This window comes from Callorhinchus milii, unplaced genomic scaffold, assembly GCF_018977255.1.
Source record: "Callorhinchus milii isolate IMCB2004 unplaced genomic scaffold, IMCB_Cmil_1.0 Scaffold3, whole genome shotgun sequence".
NCBI classification, from domain to species: Eukaryota; Metazoa; Chordata; class Chondrichthyes; order Chimaeriformes; family Callorhinchidae; genus Callorhinchus; species Callorhinchus milii.
Window position 1 is genome coordinate 33776462 of NW_024704744.1, and position 20322 is coordinate 33796783.

The 20322-nt window shown below is 39.6% G+C and overlaps 1 protein-coding gene across 2 annotated transcripts in view; it reads right to left on the minus strand.

The window, feature by feature from the left end:
- LOC103182596 (synaptotagmin-like protein 1) overlaps positions 1-20322 on the minus strand; it is a 135732-nt gene that overhangs the window by 38771 nt on the left and 76639 nt on the right. Inside the window, exon 7 of one of the 2 annotated variants that reach the window (XM_007899663.2) lies at positions 12385-13575. In XM_007899663.2, the coding sequence (XP_007897854.2) occupies positions 12385-13575 (1191 nt within the window). Of the gene's footprint in view, positions 1-12384; positions 13579-20322 lie in introns of both variants that reach the window. The other variant, XM_007899662.2, reaches the window with a different exon arrangement.

The following is a 20322-nucleotide window of genomic DNA, read 5'->3' on the forward strand; positions in this document are numbered from 1 at the left end:
CTAAATAACGCCAATCTGGATTTATACAACATCTTTCACATAGGAAAATGTCTCAAAGTGTTTCCCAGAGATGGACAGAGTGGGGAACCAAGCAAGGTCGGAGACAAGAGGGAGGTGACCGAAAGTACAGTCAAATTGGTAGGTTTTTACAAGTACAATATATTGAAAGGAGGGAGGGAGAATACGAGATGAAGGGATTTAGAGAGAGACCCCAGAGTTTCTTCACTATTCTGACATCCGCTGTACAATACATTTCCATTCAGCATACTTTGTTGCTATAGCAAATGCAATTATTATAATCAATTCTGTATCTCTTTATCTCTATTTGGCTGTGTTGTATGTGTACAATTTGTTTGCCTAATTCTTTGAACGACTTAGAAACGTCATAGGCTTTCGTTAAAACAAAATCTTTATCTGCAACACTGATAACAACAATGTTAGTACACTAAATGCTTCTCAGTTTCCTCCCCACTTCCCCTCCCTCACAAAAGGTTGCTGCAATAAGTACATGTACAGTCCGGTTGTTCTGTCCATGCAGTCAATTTCTAAGCTAAGTGCTTCAGGCCAGCAATTCATTTGGTTGCACAATCATCTCAGTGACCTCACTAATGTGAGGTTAAAAATAGATAATATTATTCTCTGAGATTTATGGAAAATAAAGAGGACAGCACAGAAATAGTAAAACACTAACAAAAATTATTGTTTATAAAAAAAATCTGTCCCTCCAAATAATCAGGGAAGGTACAATTAATAAAATAGTTTATTTTTGGTTCGTCACATCCACCTCTTGTCCAACAGCAGAGCTTGTCCAGCTACAAATATTCCATCCATTGAGGGTTTGGCGTGCAGGGTTAAAGCTATGTCTGCACTCTAAGTCTGCATGGTTGAGTTGGTAGCACTCCGGCTTTTTATTCAGAAGGTTGTGGGTTCAAGCTCATGTCAGGCTTGATCTTATAGGCTAAACTATGCATTCCTTGGCGCATTGCTGCATTGTCAGAAGCACTGACTTTTGGGTTGAGATGTTAAGCTGAGATCCTGCCTGCTTGTTTCAGGTGGATGTTAAAGATCCCTTAACACTATTTGAAAAGAGTTTGTCCCAGTGACCAAGAAGTTTCCCATCAAAGACAAAATACTACAGACACTGGAAATCTGAAATAAAAACAGAATTGCTGGGAACACTTCATAGGTTAGGCAGCATTTATGGAGAGAGGAAAGTAACCAAAAGTCATCGACCTGAAATGTTAACTCACTTTCCTCTCTCCATAGATACTACCTGACCCGCTGAGTGTTCCCAGCGACTTGTGTTTTTATTTCAAGCCTCCCTATAAATTGGTTATTCACATTCATGGCTGTTTGTGTGAATTTGCTGGCAAATTATTTACCCAAACTGTCACTACACTTAATAGTAAATACTTTTCAGACATTTCAACATCAAGTTTCTTTCTAACATGCCTGGATGTTCAGAACTGATTCAGCCCCAGGGACAGAGATATTCAGCAAACTTTTGCGAGATTGTGCGAATCAGTTAAACATTTATTGATGAAACTAAGCCTAGATTTTCATCTTGTGAAACTTTTCTTCCAACAGTCATCACTATCATCACCTTTGGCATACATATTTTGTGTGGAATATGCAAACCTGTGAATGAAATTACATAGATATTTGAAGGCAACATGAAACAACAGGTCTTGAAATGTTATTTTGATTTTCAGTACCATACCAGATAAGACGAATCACCACTTTAATAAAACAGTGATTCCTTGAAGCTATGTCTCCTCATCCTGGTTCAACTCATTGACACAAGCTTCAGATAGTTTTGGAGCGATGTACTTAACCTATTGACCTTATAGTCCTGAATGGCTGTGGTATATAAAACAAATTGTGGCGAAAGGTAAACTTTAATAACCGAGAAAGATTCTGTTTTTGAAAGATAATGGATGAGGAAGCTCAGTGTGTGTTAACTGTTCTCATGTAGATGTGTGCACTACTTCTATCCTGGAAAAACAGCACACACTGCCCTGCAGAGAAATCTGGCTTATTGAGTGAAGCACTGAAATGTCATCATTATACCCACTATTTGTATTAAGAAAGAGTTCTCATTGCACTTGTTCAAGTTTTATTCAATAAATCTGACATTCTGTGCAATTTTGGCAGGTAAAGCATTCATTGTTTCCAAGACTGTCAGAAATTCAGTGTTACTTGTAGCCGGTATCAGTGATACAAGAGCAAACTGCCTGGAGACAGCTACCTAAATTATTTGCAGATATTGAAGAAGTAAGTTTTATGTCACATAGTTTTTTTTGTCTGTGTCTGATTAAGGTGTGACCAAGAAAGATCAACCAGCTGCTATCCATTTCAAAATAGGAGCATTATTCACCAAAAAATAACCTTGAACTAAAATGTTAAGTTTACCTTAAGCTTAATTTTGTGGACTGTCTAAGCAGCTTAAGTCTAATCAGATGAATACAGAATTACACCTTATCTGTTCACTGACTTACTGAGACCCATGACCTTTCCCTTGAATATATCAAGATGCAGATTCTAAGTTAATCATGGTGAAAATCCCATAAATACATTCTCTGAATATTACTGAATTTTCGTGGTAGCAGATGTGACCAGCAGAAGATGAATGAGAATGTTTGTTGTTCTCTTAACACTGCCAGTATTGCGTCACCACCCAGGATTATGACAAAATATCTTTGGAAAGGAAGGAATAAGGGGTGTAATGATAGGAAAACAACAACAACTTGCATTTGTACAGTAGTCTTCATTTAGGATAATATCAAAGTGTTTCACACTGGCAGGATTGGAAATTAACTGAGCAAGAGAGAAAGTGGAGGTGATCATAGAGGTAGGTCGAAGAGACGGTGTGGAAGAGGTGGGTGACTGGCAGCAGGTCTGTGTTAGCTAAGCAGTGAGGTCAGGCAGAGGAGTGGGGTCCAAGGAGATCAGAGAGACGGAGCTGCTAGGGCGCAAAGGGATTTCTATGCAAAGGTGAAGACCTTGAAGCTGATCCTTTCAAACACAGGGAGCCAGTGGAAATTGGTGAATGTTGGGATGAAGGGCAGGCAAAATAAATAATTTCCCATTGTGAGCACCCAATGGCACCTTAAAGCATTCCCAGGTTATTTATAGCACAGAAAGCTGGCTCCACTCTGCCCCAAATCAGAAGATCACCCCTACTGCAGCAGTGTGGAAGGCACCATACAAATTTAATTTGTTGTTGTTGTGAATCTTCATGTGTCACTTCCCAAACTGGCCACCCAGTGGCACTACTTCTAAATAAAATTGCCAATCTGGGGGTAAAAATGAGGACAGTGTTGTGCCTTGAGACTATGCACTGTAGGCAACCTGATGGTTGATCTGACACTGGCCACAATCATTTCATGTTAGATTCTTTCAACCCAACAGCCAAAACTTTTGTCCTATCAACACAAGCCAGATTCAAGTCCAAGTCTCAGAAGTGAAAGGTCAGTACGTTAACTCACTGCACTATACTGGCTTCCCAAAACTAAAGGTCATCAAATACAAAGCACTTTGTTTTCCTCTAATGGGTTAAGTACCTTGACATTTCAACAACGCATTGAAAGATTCAATGTGCTGTGGGACAATGTCAGAAGTGGACCTCCAGTTCAAGTCCCTATGGACTGAGAGACCGTCTCATATATTGTGTAATGCATTAGATACAACCACAACACCTTGCAGTTTTATAGAACCTTTCATGTAGGATACTGTCTCGGAGCGCTTCATAAACCAGGGAACTAATAATGGTAAAGATTTTAAACAAATATTCAGCAGATTTTTTTTTAGCTGGAGATTAACTAGAGGAGGACTCTAGTTGTCAGCAGTGAATAATTAATGTTCAGAATGCCCTTCCTCCTCAAATGAATTATTGATCTAATAGTTCTATCCAAAAGAACATCCCCGTCTGAATAGCTCATGAGGGATGAGGCTTCAAACGGTCTTCTCAACAATAGTGTGAAAGTGAATTTTGAAACTTTGATGAATTTTAGAAATTGGAGGAATAAAACTGTCTTCTCATGTCACACATTAGGAACATAAGAAAATAGGAACAGGAACAAGTCATTCAGCCCCTCAAGCCCATTCCACCGTGTGTATAAAGAAACCTCAAAGAACATTCTATTGCATCATGTACCTCATCTCTTATGTTCCTCACATTTATGATCCTCCTTCCCCAAAAACTCATTCTCTCCACAGTTGGTGTAAACTAAAGGTTTGTACTGGGATTTACATAATGGGGTGAAAATTGTAACACATCTGTGGGGTAAAATTCAGCCTAATCTTACCCAATCAAACTGTTTTCTCTTGAAAATGAAGACTGCAAAATGCAAAAGCCCATTTGCTGCAATTCTTAAAAAGACACAGCTTGCAAATTGAGGTTGAATTTAAGAGTTTTTCACAACACTTCAATTTCACAAAGTAATTATTTCACACACTACAACTAGAAACGAGGCCTTGCGCATTGCAATTTTTACCTCAATCTTCTGGCTGGGCTTTAGCGCAATACGAATAAAGATACGTTCTCCCTCCCTTAGCTTTTCATTCTCATTCCATTACCAAGCAGTGACTTAGGCTCACCAGAGCAGCTTTGGCTGTGATTAATGGAATTTTTTGTAAAGATAATCCATTTGTATAAAGAAAGCTCAAGGAACATAAATTGCGATCAAACAAGCAGATAGAGATGATTAATCTTTTCCCAGTTAATATTTTCTATGAGTTTGCTGAGGTTTCCTTACTTTTTGGAAATTATTTTTAGCGCTAATGTTCACAGTTTGCAGCTGTTGATTATTTTCTGCACAAAGACTTAATCCACGTTTTATATCTTTTCCCTGAAGCAAATTCTAGATCAAGGGGGAATTTGGAGATTATTGATTTAAGTTGTTACATCTAAATTTGTTAGTGCTTATGTAATAACATATTTAATACTTATCAATCGTTTTACAACAAATATTTTCATTAGTTACTGGTACACTGAGGTCAATAGGTGAATGGTGCAGGAATAAGGAAGGTCCCAGATTGGTCTTTGTTTTATGTTAAATTGATTGATCTCAGCCACCTCTGAGTTAGGGAAAGGAAGAAGGGAAACAGCTTATGCATACAGTTTATTCATTTCTGTTGGAACGTAAATGCATGCTGATATTGGGTAAAGATAAGATCATATTTAGGTGTGGTACTTAAATGGGTACACAACCTACTAGTGCTCCACTGGCCAGACTCACATAAAGATTGGCCCAGATGGTAGCACCCTCACTTCTGATTAAAAAATAATTGAATAAACAAATGTTATGGATCCAGCAAGCATCATCGAAGGATGAGCAGCCATTTTCTACTCCTTCAACAAGTTAAAGAGTTTGACCTGTTTGAGCTTGATTTTATAATTTAATTATAATTTAATTACAATTATAATGTCACACTATAGATGATCTTTCAACCATTTTCCCCCTGCTTTTTGGCTCTCGAGCCTAGATTCCCTCTGCTTCATCACCTTCCCACCTTTAAAGTTCACCTAAAAACTTACAAAGTCCGCACTTTTGATCACTCCGTCCCTCTCTCTCTCTTCCCCCTGGCTCTCCTCAACTCTCCCCTCCCCCCACCTCATGCTACCATTCACTTTGACATGTCTTCTTGAAGTAAAAGTCACCATATAAATATAAATTGTTGCTATTAGGTTTAATTAACTTATGGCGAGTGTTATGACACTCTCTACCATGTTGAGAATTTCCAAACCTTCCAAAAATTTATATCTCGTCCATAGTCAGGTAGCTTTCCCCAGCAGCTCAAAAATGAATTATATTTAATTACTGGTCTTATTCTTCCAACCAGGTAGCTATCAAATGCACAAATAATCTCACCAATATTGCGCATAAAAAAGTACATGGGAAGAAAAATCAATTTGTGCGTCATGCTGTCTTGCCAGATATTGTGTCCCTCAATTCTAATTCAAATTACCTGTCTTCAGAGCTGAAAGTCCTGCAAAAACCTAGCATAGTTTCAAGTGCTGAACAATGTGTAAGCCCAGCCTATGATTCAGTAGTTTTATGTTCACCCAGGGCCATATAATGGAAATCAAATAATATTGCAGGAGTGATAATATTGAGCTGCTTTACACATTGATTAGTTTGTTAATAACACTAGAGATCTGCACAAAATTAACCCAAACTTGTCTTTCCAAACAAAGTCATTCTCTTTGAAACTACAGAATAATATTAATCCATTTACCTGATACCAGGCAGACTTGCATGCCAAAAGATCCCAATTTTCTGCGCTCCGAGAAACTATCCCGTGTGAAGAGCGCTATCTAAATCCAATTTGTTGTTGCACGCCTCTACTCTCCTCCACTAGGCTAACTCAGGCTTATTGTGACTCCCCCACTTTCTATGTTCACCCAATCGTCCAGATCCTAGGCTTCTAATCTCTGGAACTCCTTCCCTCTACCCCTCTATCTCGGCCCATCTCTTTCTGTTTTTAAATTCGGCCTCATTGCATTTATAACTGGGAAACAGTATGTGTTACGGGGGAAGTTAGAACAGAGAAAATACTCCAATTTTCAATATAAGGGGAGATAGAAATAGGCCCAGATTTATCAGTGGAAGATGAATCCTTTCAACACCAACAGAAACTTGGGCTTATAAAGCACAAGGATTCATGTAGGATAACATCTCAAAGCACTCCAGAGATGCAGTGGAATTTTGATTTGACAATCAAACTAAATCAAAATCCAGATTATCTCCAGGTACATGTTCAGCAATACTTATAAGTCTGTTGGCTTCCTAGGCTATGGCGGATCCCCTGGAGTCTTGTTTTTCAGATGATTTGGAGTTTCTGTCAGACTTTCTTAGCACCCAGATCAGCCAGAAATCATAGTTCATCCTCACCATCTTACCTGACTGTTTATCTCACGGGCAGGAACATGAACTGTATTATTAGCACTCTTCTATTATTTGCTTCCCATGTAAACAAAATCTATGGCCTGAAGCAAATGCCAGTGGCAAAACTGGCAGTTCAGGAACACTGTACATTTAGGTTTTACCCCCTCCTACATTTATAGAAGATGATAGGATTCTCAAACTATTTCATTTCTTCATATATATATACATATATATGTATACATATAAGATTTGCTTAAATTATAACCTTTGTATGTCATATAGGGCCTTTCACATGGGAAGGGTGCCTCAAAGCACTTCACAAGATTTACTCTAAACTGTACTGAGTGTGAATCTTACTGATGACACTTGTTTATTTGTTTCAGTCTCAGGACACATTTTAACTAAGAATAGAGTATTCTAATCAGACCCAACTCTGCAGAAGTAACCTTTTACTTGTTCAATCCCATGGCAGCGGGTAACGTTTGCTGATCTACTCGAATACCTGAATTATTTATTACACAGTATCTATATCTGTTGAGAATAGGGGCTTTGAGTTTTTCTTCTTTCAGAATATCTTTTGTAACATCCAGCATCACGTCAGAATGTCTTATTAGAAACAATATGTTGGGTATTTTGGCAAAGGATGAGAATGGATAGGTTAGGCCTTTTTTTGCTCGAGAAGAGACGTTTAAGGGGGACCAAATAGAAGTGTTCAAAATTATAAAAGGGTTCAATAAGATTAATGTAAATAGGTTGTTTATACTGATCAGGGAGTCCTTAACCAGGGGACACTAATAAAAGATAGCAACTAGGGGAACATGTTAATAATAAGACTCATGTGATGTATAAACACAGACGTGAGCTGGTTGGGCCGATTGGCTGTTTTCATGCTGTACATTATTTGTAAATTTTCTTTGTAAACAGCTACAGAAACAATTGAGAAAGAGAATAAATTACAACTCAACATTATTTATTCCAACATGTTTTCAAAGCCTCGGAATATCTGATTGAAACAAGCAAGGAGAAGGATTTCAGGGATTCAGGCTTTGATTACTATTTGTTATTACCGTATTAAGTAAATCCGGCCAGGACGTATCTTTAAATTATTTTACGATCGTACCTCTCCTTGACGTTTGGTTGAGAAGATCCAATTTAAAGACTTTTTTTTACTGGTTTCAAACAATTACTCAACTTAGATGAGCTTTACTTTGACCTGTGGCTTTCCAATGTGAATTTTTATGTTTCACATAATGGTTTCAGATGCATTTGACCTTTCAGGCAGCACAAACTATTTAAGCAACTGGACAAATCAGAAATTGCTGTGAGTTTCAGGATCAGTGCTCTCTTTCTGTGGTATATTTCAGTCCTGAATGCTGGTGCGGGCCAGGGAGGGACTGATAACTAGACTTTTACATAACATCCGATTGGGGAAGAACACAAGTGTCTCAAATAATAATAATAATAATAATAATCCTTGCATTTGATATAGCGCTTTTCACGTCGGGAGGACGTCCCAAAGCGCTTCACAGAACACACTGTAAAGTGAATTGACTGTATATTTGTGGGCGAACGTGGCAGCCAATTGCGCACAGCAATGTCCCACAAACAGTCGTGGATTGAAAATGAACAATTTATTATTGTTTTTGGTTTTGGAGGGATTATTATTAGGCGTGTGGAGTAAGGAAACTTGCCCAAGGTTTCGCCCTCTGCCTGGAATTGAACTCAGGTCTCTCGCTTGCAAAGCGAGTGCTCTAACCACTGAGCTACAGGACTCCAAATGACTTTGAGAGGAGCAGTGTTTGAGTAATCTTTTCCTTGGCTGGATTGTGGATCTACTAAAATATATGAAGGCCTCAAAGAGTGAAAAGCTCACAAAGGTGAGGAATTTACTCCTACACTAGACTCAACCTACATTCTGTCTAAGGAGATACGATAATTAGACTGAGAATTCTTCAAAGTGGTGTTAATTATACTTAGTGACTGTCAAAGATTAATGCTTTGGCAATTTCTTCAGCAATAACTTGAAATGTACTTTGTGGATTGATTTAATAGAAATTTATATGGGTCGAATGTGCACTATAAGCAGGACCCAGTTGACTTCAACACTTGAGACTAAATTTAAACTTTCAGAAAACTGATTATAGTTATTCAAAAAATAATGTAGTCATCAATTTTATATCCCCGGTAAGCCAATTGAACCATTGTAAAATAGACTAAGATTTTATGCCCTTGGTACTAAGTTCCAAGGTTTGAGTTTATTTTGAGTTATTTCTAGCTTGGTCATTTGGGTGTCTGACACACTTGGAAAACCTTTACCAGACTTAAGATTATTGAAGCCAAACTAATGAGAGTTCTACATATACATAGGAATTTACATATTCTGAAATGGAATGAATTCTCTCCCCCAAAGGGATGCACCTCACTCACATACGCCCAGAAATCAATGTCATAGGCAAGGCTTGGGGAACCTAGATTGTATAACTACCACACAAGATGGTGCAGGGGCTGGAAGAGAAACCATTGGTGGGGACAAATTGGAGACGGTGTGAGAGATAAGACACAGAACCTTGACGGTTGAGGTGAGAGGAGAGACGGTGGAGGAGGAGTGGTCCTCTACTCTCCGTCACCTTCAATCTCTCCCTTTCTGACACCGTTCCCATCCCCCTAAAAACAGCTACAATCACCCCCATCCTGAAAAAACCTTCCCTGGATCCATCCCTGTCTTCTAACTATCGGCCCATCACCAGCCTCCCTTTTCTTTTGAAGATCCTTGAAAGAGTCATTGCTTCCCAGCTTCGCTCATTCCTCTCCTAACACTTACTTCATGAGCCCCTCCATTCGGGTTTCCGTGCTGCTCACAGCACAGAAACCGCTCTGTTCAAGGTGACAAACGACATTTTGTCCATCTGTGACCAAGGCTCCCTCTGCCTCCCCATCCTCCTCAACCATGGATCACTCTATCCTCCTCCCCCTCCTCAGCACCTCAGGCACTGACAGCATCAGCATCCACGGTTGCACATTCCACTTCATCAAGCCAGTTTAGGAACCTGGGCGTCTTGTTCGACCCTCAACTGTCATTTCTCCCCCATATCCATATCATGACCCACTCTGTCTTCCCCCACCTCCGCAACATTGCCCGACTCCACCACTGCCTCACCCCTATACTACAGAAACTCCCTCCTTGTCGGCCTCTCCAACTTTACCCTTCACAAGCTGTAAATCATCCAGAACTGTGCAAATCACGTCCTCTCCCACACCAGGCTCCATGACCCCATCACCCCCACCCTTGCCCAGCTCCACTGGCTCCCCATCCCTCAGAGGATAGAATTCAAAATCCTCATCCTCACTTTCAAGGCCCTCCATGGCCTTGCCCCCTCCTACATCTCTGACCTGTTGACCCACTTTGCCTTGCTCCTCCTCTTGCCTCCTTCAAGACCTGACTCAAGACCCTCCTTTTTGTCCGTGCCTTCAGCCGCCCTCTTACCCACTCTGCCCTTCGTCATCCCAACCCTGCCCTCCCTCCACACTTGGGTCCTGACTATTCAGCGACTTGGGACATCCTCCCAATGCGAAAGGCGCTTTACAAATGTAATTTTGTTGTTGTTGTTCAGTGCCATTGATCTGTGCTCACTATCCAAATCCTTTCACACAAAATCCATATTAATTCCATTAGTTTAGATTAATCATTTCAAACCTTGCTTCCTGAGGTAAACTGTGGAGTCCTGTAGCTCAGTGGTTAGAGCGCTCGCCTCGCAAGCAAGAGACCCGGGTTTGATTCCCGTCAGGGTGAAATGTTGGGCAAGTTTGCTTACTCCACATGTCTTTGTTTACTTAGCAGTAAGTAGGAACCTGGATGTTAGTCGATTGGCGGATCACTTTTCCGGGGGTAATAATTACTTTTAAAAATAAATAATAAATTGGTCATTTTCAATCCACGACTGTTTGTGGGACACTGCTGTGTGCAATTGGCTGCTGCGTTTCGCCCACAAAATATACAGTCAATCCAGTTTACAATGTATGCTGTGATGCACTTTGAGACATCTTAATGATGTGATAAGGCTCTATATCAAATGCAAGGATTATTAATATTATTATTCAATATAAATTATCCAAATGCATTAGAGGTGGCTACCCTCTCCTCAATTCTGTTCCAATGCCAACAACCTAAAATATTTTTCTTCAGGATTTTGACTGCAGGAATGCAACTTTAGTGAAACCCAGAGGAAACCTCAATCCCACAAACTCGCTGTCCAAAGTATTAAAACAGAGAATGAATACCTCACCCAGGCAGTGCAAGGGTGGATTTGGTCTTGGGCACATTCTGCCACATTCGATGCTTAGAATATCTCTTAATTTCATGCCAATTCACTTTACAGTATATTCTGTGAAGCACTTTGGGATGTCTCAATGATGTGATAAGGTGCTATATTAAGTGCAAGGATTATTATTACTGTTATGAATTCTGACTTTCATGTTCCACGCTCTCAGTCAAACTTCGAAAAAAAATAATAATCATAATAATATAGTAATCCTTGCATTTAGATTAAGAATCCAAAACACTTCACAGAGTAAAGTATACCAACTGAATTTGTAGACAAACACAGGCTTGTGCTCACTTTCATGTTTTACAACTTCCCATTTCCTAACTTTCTACATACATGCAATTCTTTGAATAGGTTAAGGTGAATTCAATGGTTAGGTTTTATAAATGAGATTCAGCCAAAAATAATGTTTTTTTTAAATGGGAGAACAAAGGGAGAAAGGTGAATTGTGGATTGGTAGACTGCCTGGTGTCTTATGAAGTATAAGATTTGAGATAAAATTAAATCACTTCAGTGAATATAAAAATTCATGAGACGTATACTGTTCTCACTGATTTTACTCCTTCACTCCCTGCCCCCACGCTGAAAAATGAATGAAAGGAAAATGTATACGAATGCAACGGAAAAGCTAAAAATGACCTTTGATTTTCAATAATCAACTGAATTTTGAATAAATGAATGGATAGAAATTCCAACTGGGTCTAGATTTACTCTATTAATGCAGTATTTCAGAGCATACAGAATTTGATAAATTCTTAAATACAGTCTTAATTTTGAAACTGGTTTTCTGCAAATTCTTTCAAGAACTGAACTCAATAATTTACAACATTTTGGATGCATTGAAATACTTCATTAATAGTATAAATGTCACCCTAACAGGTGTTAAACATACTGAAGTGTTTTTTTCATTATTTGAATTGGAATGACATCGAAAGGCTGTTACATAGAAAATCACTTGGGTACATTTTCTTGTTTCAAAGAATATACATTTGGAGGAATTAACCGTAAATTACCTCTGCTGCGGAGAACTAATGGTTCCATAAAATTATAAGCTTAGATATAATGTCGTCAATGTCTGAAATTCCATTTAATACTTTTTTAAAAAGGCTAATAAGAATCTGTTTGTATAAATTTAAAATCTTTACTACTGTATAGCTGAATAATGGTCATACCTTGGTCTTTGTTCTGTGGTCCCTGTGAAGCGGGAGGTTCATCTCCAGGTGTTGTTTTGTCTTTCAAATAACTGCTTTTGTCTTGCTCAGGGTCACTGTTTTGAGTTGAGTCAGGAGAGAGTGAAGCAGGGATACTCTTTCCTCTGTTGCCATCCATGTTGTCTTCATTTGGCATGGTGGGTTCTTCACTTCTCCTCAACGAAGAGGTCTTGGTTGCACCAGGCTTCCTTCCTCCCAGCATGTTATCCAGAGATTTGGTTTTAACTTTGTTAGAAAACCTCACTTGTTTGCCAGGCGCATCCATCTTTGTGAAGCCATTGGAATCATCTGTTTGTTGTGGCAGTGCTCCCAAATCTTCAGCTGACCAATTTGGAGCCCACCTATAACGGCTTTCAGACTCCGTGGAGCTGGTACTAGGACTACGCTTTAAAATACCTTTTCTTTTTGATAGCTCGCTTTCTGCTCTCCCCGAAGCTAAGTTTGGCAAGCTTTGGTAATTGTTTCCCGATTTCTTGATTGGGTTGGTTACATTACTGATTAAATCTAGACTTGGGTTCATATTTTCATCCCTTTGTTGATCTTCCACTGTTAGCTTACTGGATTTCTTGGATGCTTCTGCCAAAGTTTCTGGTTTTAAATCTGAAGATTTTGAGGAAAACAAATCATCTAGCTCTGGAGATTTGATTGCAACACTCTCTTTCGGAGAATTTTCCATGATAGGTTCAGGGCTCTCTTCCTTTGGCACGTGGAAATCCTTCAGAATTTCTGACACCAACAACTGCCTTGAGACTGCCTGTTTCTGATTACTATCAGCATGGGGTATAAGGTCTTTTTCCTTTGGATCAAACAGATTGTCTTCCATTGACAGGGATGATGTTTTAGCCTGGCCACTCTTCTCTTCGAATTCTTGTAGGTTTACTAAATCGGGGGCTGATCCCTTTGAAACATGATTACGATCTGTTGATGTTGGGCTATGTTTAACAGACTTTACTTGCTCAGGCACCAAAGGCACAAAAGGATTTTTTGATTCCTCTGGAGAAACAATTGGCATAACACTTCCATCCAGAGCAGTGAAATGTTTTGTAGGAAAGAACAGATCATCTTGTGGAAAGTTTTTTTGCATTGATGGGAACATCTTTGGACTCACTTCATAATTGGAATATGGATTCATTGCAGATATCAGGTTATCGCCTTCTGAAACAGATGAGTCATTGTCAAACAGAAACACTTCATTGCTTGGGCAAGTATTTTCATCCTTCTTAGGAGAAGGTTGATAATTATTTTTGCTCCCAGACACTTTGATGCTTTCTTCTGTGAAAGTGTAATTATGAACATATGTTAAAAGGCAATAGATCCCAATATTCAACAGCTAATAGTATTCAGTTATAAAAATAGACGTTAGGAAACAGTAACTATGTATATTTCAAGTGGCAAATGAAAAGAATCACAGGTATATAATGTAATCTGTAACGGTGCAATTACAGTGTATGTCTAACCCATCAATAAACTCAACAGATAGGTTGGGACCAAGTCAAGAGGTGCATTGCTGATACAATTACAAGACGTTATCAGTTCAATGATCAATTAAATCATCGTTTGAAAAATATAATAGTGTGTTTTGAACTATAAAAAGTAATGAACTGCTTAGAGCATTTGTTGGGTTTAGTAGGAAAGGCAGAAGAACAAAATGATGTAGCAAAAACGAAAGATACAAAAGAGATCCAGATTTGCTTCTCTTGGTACTGATTCATTTCCAGCAGATTAAACAGGATATGAGTCTTTAGAGGGAAAGAAGTTTACTAGCCTTGTTATTTTCTGTACTTTCTCTCTTGTTCATCTTATTGAGTCTAATAGATGAGCTACAACAACAACAATGTGCACTTATATAGCACACTCCACGCAGAGTAGCGTCTCAGAGTGCTTAACAGTGTCGGAGCCTGACTTTGAACTGGAGAGGAGGTGATTAGGTGGCCATAAGCATGGTCAAAGAGGAAGATTTTCATGCTGGTCTTGAAAAAGCGGAGAGAGGGGGCAAAGTTGGAGGGATTGAGGGAGAGAGTTTTGAGGCGCAGTGGCTGAAAGCGTGAACTCTGATGGTGGGGCGAAGCGTGTGAGCGATGAGCAGGAGGCTGGTGCCAGTCGAGCGGAGGCGCTGGGTGGTGGATTGGGGAGTGAGGAGGTCGGAGAGGTAGGGAGGTGCCAGGGAGTGAAGGGATTTGAACATGAGAGTGAGGATCTTGAAGTCGATCCGGTCAGTGATGGGGAGCCAGTGGAGCCTGGCCAGAATTGGTGAGGTGTGGGTACGGAGTTTGGTCCGGGTCAGTATGCTGACGGCAGAGTTTTGAATGAGCTGGATCCTTTGAATGGTGGAGCTGGGGAGACCGGCGAGGAGTGGTTGGAGTATCCAAGTGGGAGGTGACAAACGCATGCATGAGGGTTTCGGCTGTATATGGGGTAAGGTATGGTTGACGGGGGGCAATGTGCCAGAGGTGGAAGAAAGCGGTCCTGGTTAGAGACCGGATTTCAGGGAGGAAGGATAGCTGGGGGTCGAACCGGAAACCTAGATTGCACAGTGCGAGTCTGAGGGAGAGCCCAGGGAGGTTGAGGAGTTTAGATCACCTTCAGGAGTGAAGGTGTTGACGGGAGCCAAGGAATATGACTTCCCTCTTGTCCATAGTCAGTTACAGGAAGTTTGCACTCATCCAGGCCCTAATGTCTGCCAGACAAGCTGGTAGAACATCGGTGGACCTGTAGTTGGTACTAGAGGAGGCAAAGTAGATTTGTGTGTCATCCGCATACATTATGCTTAAGAGCAGGGATGGCCAACTTGTAGGCCATGGGCCTTATGCGGGCCACATTCCGCATGCATAAAATAGTCACATAGACAGCATGGAAATTCACGTGTCTGGAATGGAATATGCACTCTTGCCCTAGAGGACGCACCCTTCTTATCTAATTCCAGAGAAAATTTTGTATAGGGTTCACAAGAGCTAAGGCTTGGTAGGTTGTACTGCTGGGGCTTAAAACCGCATCCACTTGCCGTTGAAAGCATTGGCTGACAAACTTCAGGCTGCTTATCCGGTTGAGAATACCATACCAATTAGGGCTGTGACTTATAGGGTTAACAGGAGCTGCATGGGAAGAATCCCTGCTCCCAGCTGCCCCTCCACATCCTTCAAATGAGCCAAGTTGGTCACAAACAGTGCCCTGGAGTACTGCAGACCCACAGAGGGTTGACTCAATCCTAACAATCCATTGTGAAGCATGTCACCTTGGAGTCAGTTCAACTCCAAGGTGAACCTACTTACCCCCCCACCCCCACCAAGAGGGTAGTCCAGAATGTAGTTGGATAACATCAATGGAAATCATTCTTAAAGCTTGTCCACATGAGAAATTGCTTTTCTCAGAGCCAAAGTAAAGAATAACAAACTACCCAAGTTCAAGATGAATATTCTGCATCTGGGGATTACATTAAGATATGCGAAGCTTTGAGCAAGGGAACAGGGTATTCTAATAATACTTTCTCACTTCACCTTCTGAAGCAAAGCATTTCCATTCAAAATAGTTAACCCTTGATAGAAATAAGTTTATCATCTTTCTCAACCCTCTTCTGATTGAAGTAGATTTTATTCCTCATTCTTATCCTTTTGAGTATCCAGACTGGAAATATTTCCTCACATAAAAGTCTTTCCTGCCTATACTGACCACCACCCTATCAGACCAGAAAATATTTCCTGTTGCTTTTATAGACACACATATTGCAAAATGTATTTGAGGTAGCTGTCGACACACTGACATTGCAAGCATCAAACCAAAGGCGAGTCAGGAAACTGCGATAATCCTGGTTAGAATTTGAAAGTCAAACTGAATTCCATCAAATTAAACCTGTGTTTCTGTCACCGTTCTGAATTTCAATTTTAAAATCCATCGAAAATGCAATGAAATGATCTCTAAAATACATGACTTGGTTTTGAAACAATTACCCATAGACAGAACCTAAGAATGGGCCATGACAATTGATTTGAAACTTAAAAAAAGAACTGCTTTGACCTCTCTTTGTTTTTATATACGGTTATATATATATTAGGATTTTGTACACAGCTATGCCAATAAATGTCAAAATGTTATTCACATTTATGCACTCAAGTGGAGTTTACAGACTATTCAATAGACCGGTATTTTCATTAGTTCCTTATGCATTTGAGTGTCAGGAGTGAAATTAATTTCCTGCAGTAACCTGATCTACCTCAATCAGTGACCCAAAAGGAAAAGTTTGTCAGGGTGCTGGTCTACAGTTCTATCTCCATCTCTCAGCCTCATTGTGAGTGTGTTTCAACCTCATGGTGAGCATGTCTGCACCTCACAGTAAGTTTTTCTCAATCCTATATCCACATCATGGTGAGTCTGTCTCCATAATGGTCAGGCCGCAGTTGCAATAGTTAATGCAATTTGGGGCTTCTCATTATAGGAACAATGTTAAGGCCCCAAAGATGGTACAGAAAAAATTTACCAGGATGTTGCCTGGAATGAGGAAATGCAGTTATAGGGAAAGCCTTGATACACTGAGGCTTTTTGGAGCTCAAAAGCCTGAGAAGGAAGATGATAGAGGGAAATAAGATAATGAGAGGCTCAGCTAGGATGAACAGGGAAAGATAATGTTCAGGGTCAGGAGGTCTCGAACTACAGGGCATAGTTTTAGAATCAGAACCTGAACAGAGATTAGGAAAATATTTTTCACACAGAGTGGTAGGAATGTGGAATTATCTGACAGTCAGCTGTTGGGGTTGTAACAATGTGCACATTCAAAAAATGACTGGACACATGGTTAAAAGAGAATAAATTTGAGCAATATGGACTAAGGATAGGATCGCTGTGAAGTATAAACACCAGCTTGAATGGATGGGCCAAATGGCCTGTTTCTTAGCTCTATTGTAAACATCACTGTGGGCGTATCTTCACATCACAGTGAGTGTCTCCACGTCATTAACAGTTCAGGAAATAAGTCGCTGGGGGAATGAGAGCCACTCTGTCTTTAGCAGTTCTCAGTTATGTGTATTTCAGCATTAATGAAAATATATATGCATTCATGTTAATATTTGAGCTGGCAAAGATTCAAGAAGCTAGAAATGTAAATGGATTTCAAGTTATTAAAATATATGGTACTTGGAGCTGTACCGGTCCATAAATGTAAACTTTAATTCCCATTAATCGGATTTCAAGGTGTTGAGCAAAATTTCCAGAGGGAGGGAAAAGTTACTACATAGAAAGAAATGAGGCTCAGTCAAATGTTTGCTTTTTTTTAACAAGAGCAAGATTAAAATGAACCAGACACACTAGACATATAGTAATGGATTATTGTATACTGTCACATTTAACAGTGTGTGTATATACACCGAGTACTCAATATTAAATCATTGAATATGAAATTCTTAACTTTAGTGAGCAGAACAAATATGACTCTGGACTCAATTAAGAAATGCTTGATGCTGTAATTGGAAGATAGGAGAGTGGGTATTCTCAAAGCATGAGATCAAATTGGTTTGAAAGAACTTTTTTAATCAGATCACTCTTGTGAATTTGTCTGATATGTTCATAAGCATGTTGCGTGATTTGTCAGCCTGATTCAGATGGTAGGACTCCTGCCTCTAAATCAGAAGGTCATGGGCTCAAGTCCCACAATGAAACTTTGAACTCACAGCCTGGGCTGACACTTCAATGTAGTGCTGGAGGTCCTGCAGCTGAGATGTTAAACCAAGATCCTGAGTTGCCTAGGTGGACGTTAACAATCCCAAGGCACTGCTCAAGACGAGAAGGGAGTTTTTTCTAGTTTCCTGACCAACAATTCCTCAAATAAAATTGGCTGTTCATTTCATGGCTGTTTGTGAGGCATTGCTGTGTCCACACTGCCAGTCACATTTACCTACAAAATACACAGTCACTACAGTAAATATTATAAAGTGCTTTGAGACATTCTCCCAACATAAAAAGGTGCCTCATCAAATGCAAGAGTTATTATTATCCTTGGCGCTTGCCAACCTGCACTTAAGAGTCTCCAAAATTAGGTTAGCAGGATACATAACTTCAGGAAAAGAGTTGGAATTGTTCCATTCCAACAAATATCTCTGGAATTTCCATGTGTAGTGAGGTTGCATGGAATTTTCAGTTTGGTTTGGGTACTCTTCAGTGCTGTGATTGGTTTCCGCACGTATCAGACACATGACTGACTCCAAAATATAACTACAAATGTTTTGAATGTCTTGTGTGTTAATGTGCACAACCGCATTTGGCCATTCTTAGATTCAATATTCTGACACAAGATATTCTGACACTAAAGATATTATTTGTCAGTTCCATCGAGTCTCATACTTAAGGTGTGAATCTCACACGTTTAATGCCCTAATTGCACATAGATTTCTAAATGTCATGGCAAATTTAGAATTTATTTCTACAAAAAACAGACAAGACACAGGAAACATCTGCAATCGATTCTTACTTTGCTAGACAAGAATTATTTTTTACTGGTTGGCACAATCGCAGCAATCTGCACTTATGTGCACCTTTCATAGGAATGTCTCTCAGCACTTTACAGAAAACAGAGTGGGATCCCAAACATGAACTGGGAAGGAGTTGGGAGGTGTAAATCAGGAGGTGATCAAAGTTGCAGTTAGAGATAGGGTTTTAGACCATTTTTGAAATCAGGGGAAGGAGTGTGAAAGCATGTTCACTGATGGCAGGGAGAAAGGGGTGAGGACATAAAAAAGGCCTGAGTTGGGGGAGCATAGGGAATGGGCAGGGATAGAACCACAGGAGATAACAGAGAAAGGATCGGACAAGTCTGTGAAAGGTGAGAACAAGGATCTTAAAGTTGATCTGCTGAAGAATAGAGCCAATGGAGCTTGGCAAGGACAAAACACTCCTACATAAAGAATATGAAAATAATTTACGTCTTCCCTTTTAACCAAATATCATAAGTCACCCTGAGATGACTAGACACATTTATATTTGGATGCTACATTTGTGTCATTAAGTAAAGTAATGGAAGTCCTGAGGAACAGAACATTTTTGACTTTGGGGATGCTATATCAGCCTTAGATACAACAAGGCTCAAATACAAGATAATAATCCACCAATCTAACCCTGCTGTGCCTTCACGTCAACCTCAAAAGGACGCCATTATCATTTTCCATCCTATCCACCCTGACATCTGGAATAAAATGATACATTTAATGCCAAATTACATCGATTTCACTCACACCAAGAACAGAACTAAGACTGGCTTACCACATTACAAGCAGGAGTATTACAGCCATCAGTGAAATTACCTGTGCTTGATGCAAGCCCAGATATTTGTCAGGTGAGTCAGGTCATATTTAGTTTGTGGTAGCACATAAAATACATCTTAGCACCACAGAAAAATCTAAATTTTATACATTCATTTTATCCTATAATGGTCAAGTGTTTGTTTATTTTGTTATAACTTGGAAATAAAAATATAGAATAAGGATTAGAATTTAGAAACATAAAAACATAAAAATCTACAGTGGAGAAGGGGGTTATTCAGCCCACCGAATCTGCATCGATTCGCAGAACAGAAATCAATTCAATCCTCCTGCCTTGCATTATCCCCACATCCTTTCAAGCCCCTCTCTTTCATACTTTCCTCTTGAAAGCTACTTTCATTGGCAACTTACTATGGCCTTTCTTAAAAGTATCACATTAATCTATGCAATGGAGGGTGAGAGTGTTATCAGAGCTCTATAATAGTGTGGCTTTGTGTGTTAATAAAGAGCCAATCACACAACCAACTATAATAACATTATAAAATGGTTTGTTAAAGGTTCTGGCTATTTACTGAACTGCCCGAAAGGTTTCAATGCACAAGAGAGGAGTCTAATTATTTTATTATATGAATTCACACCTGGCATCTTTCTACAGTGA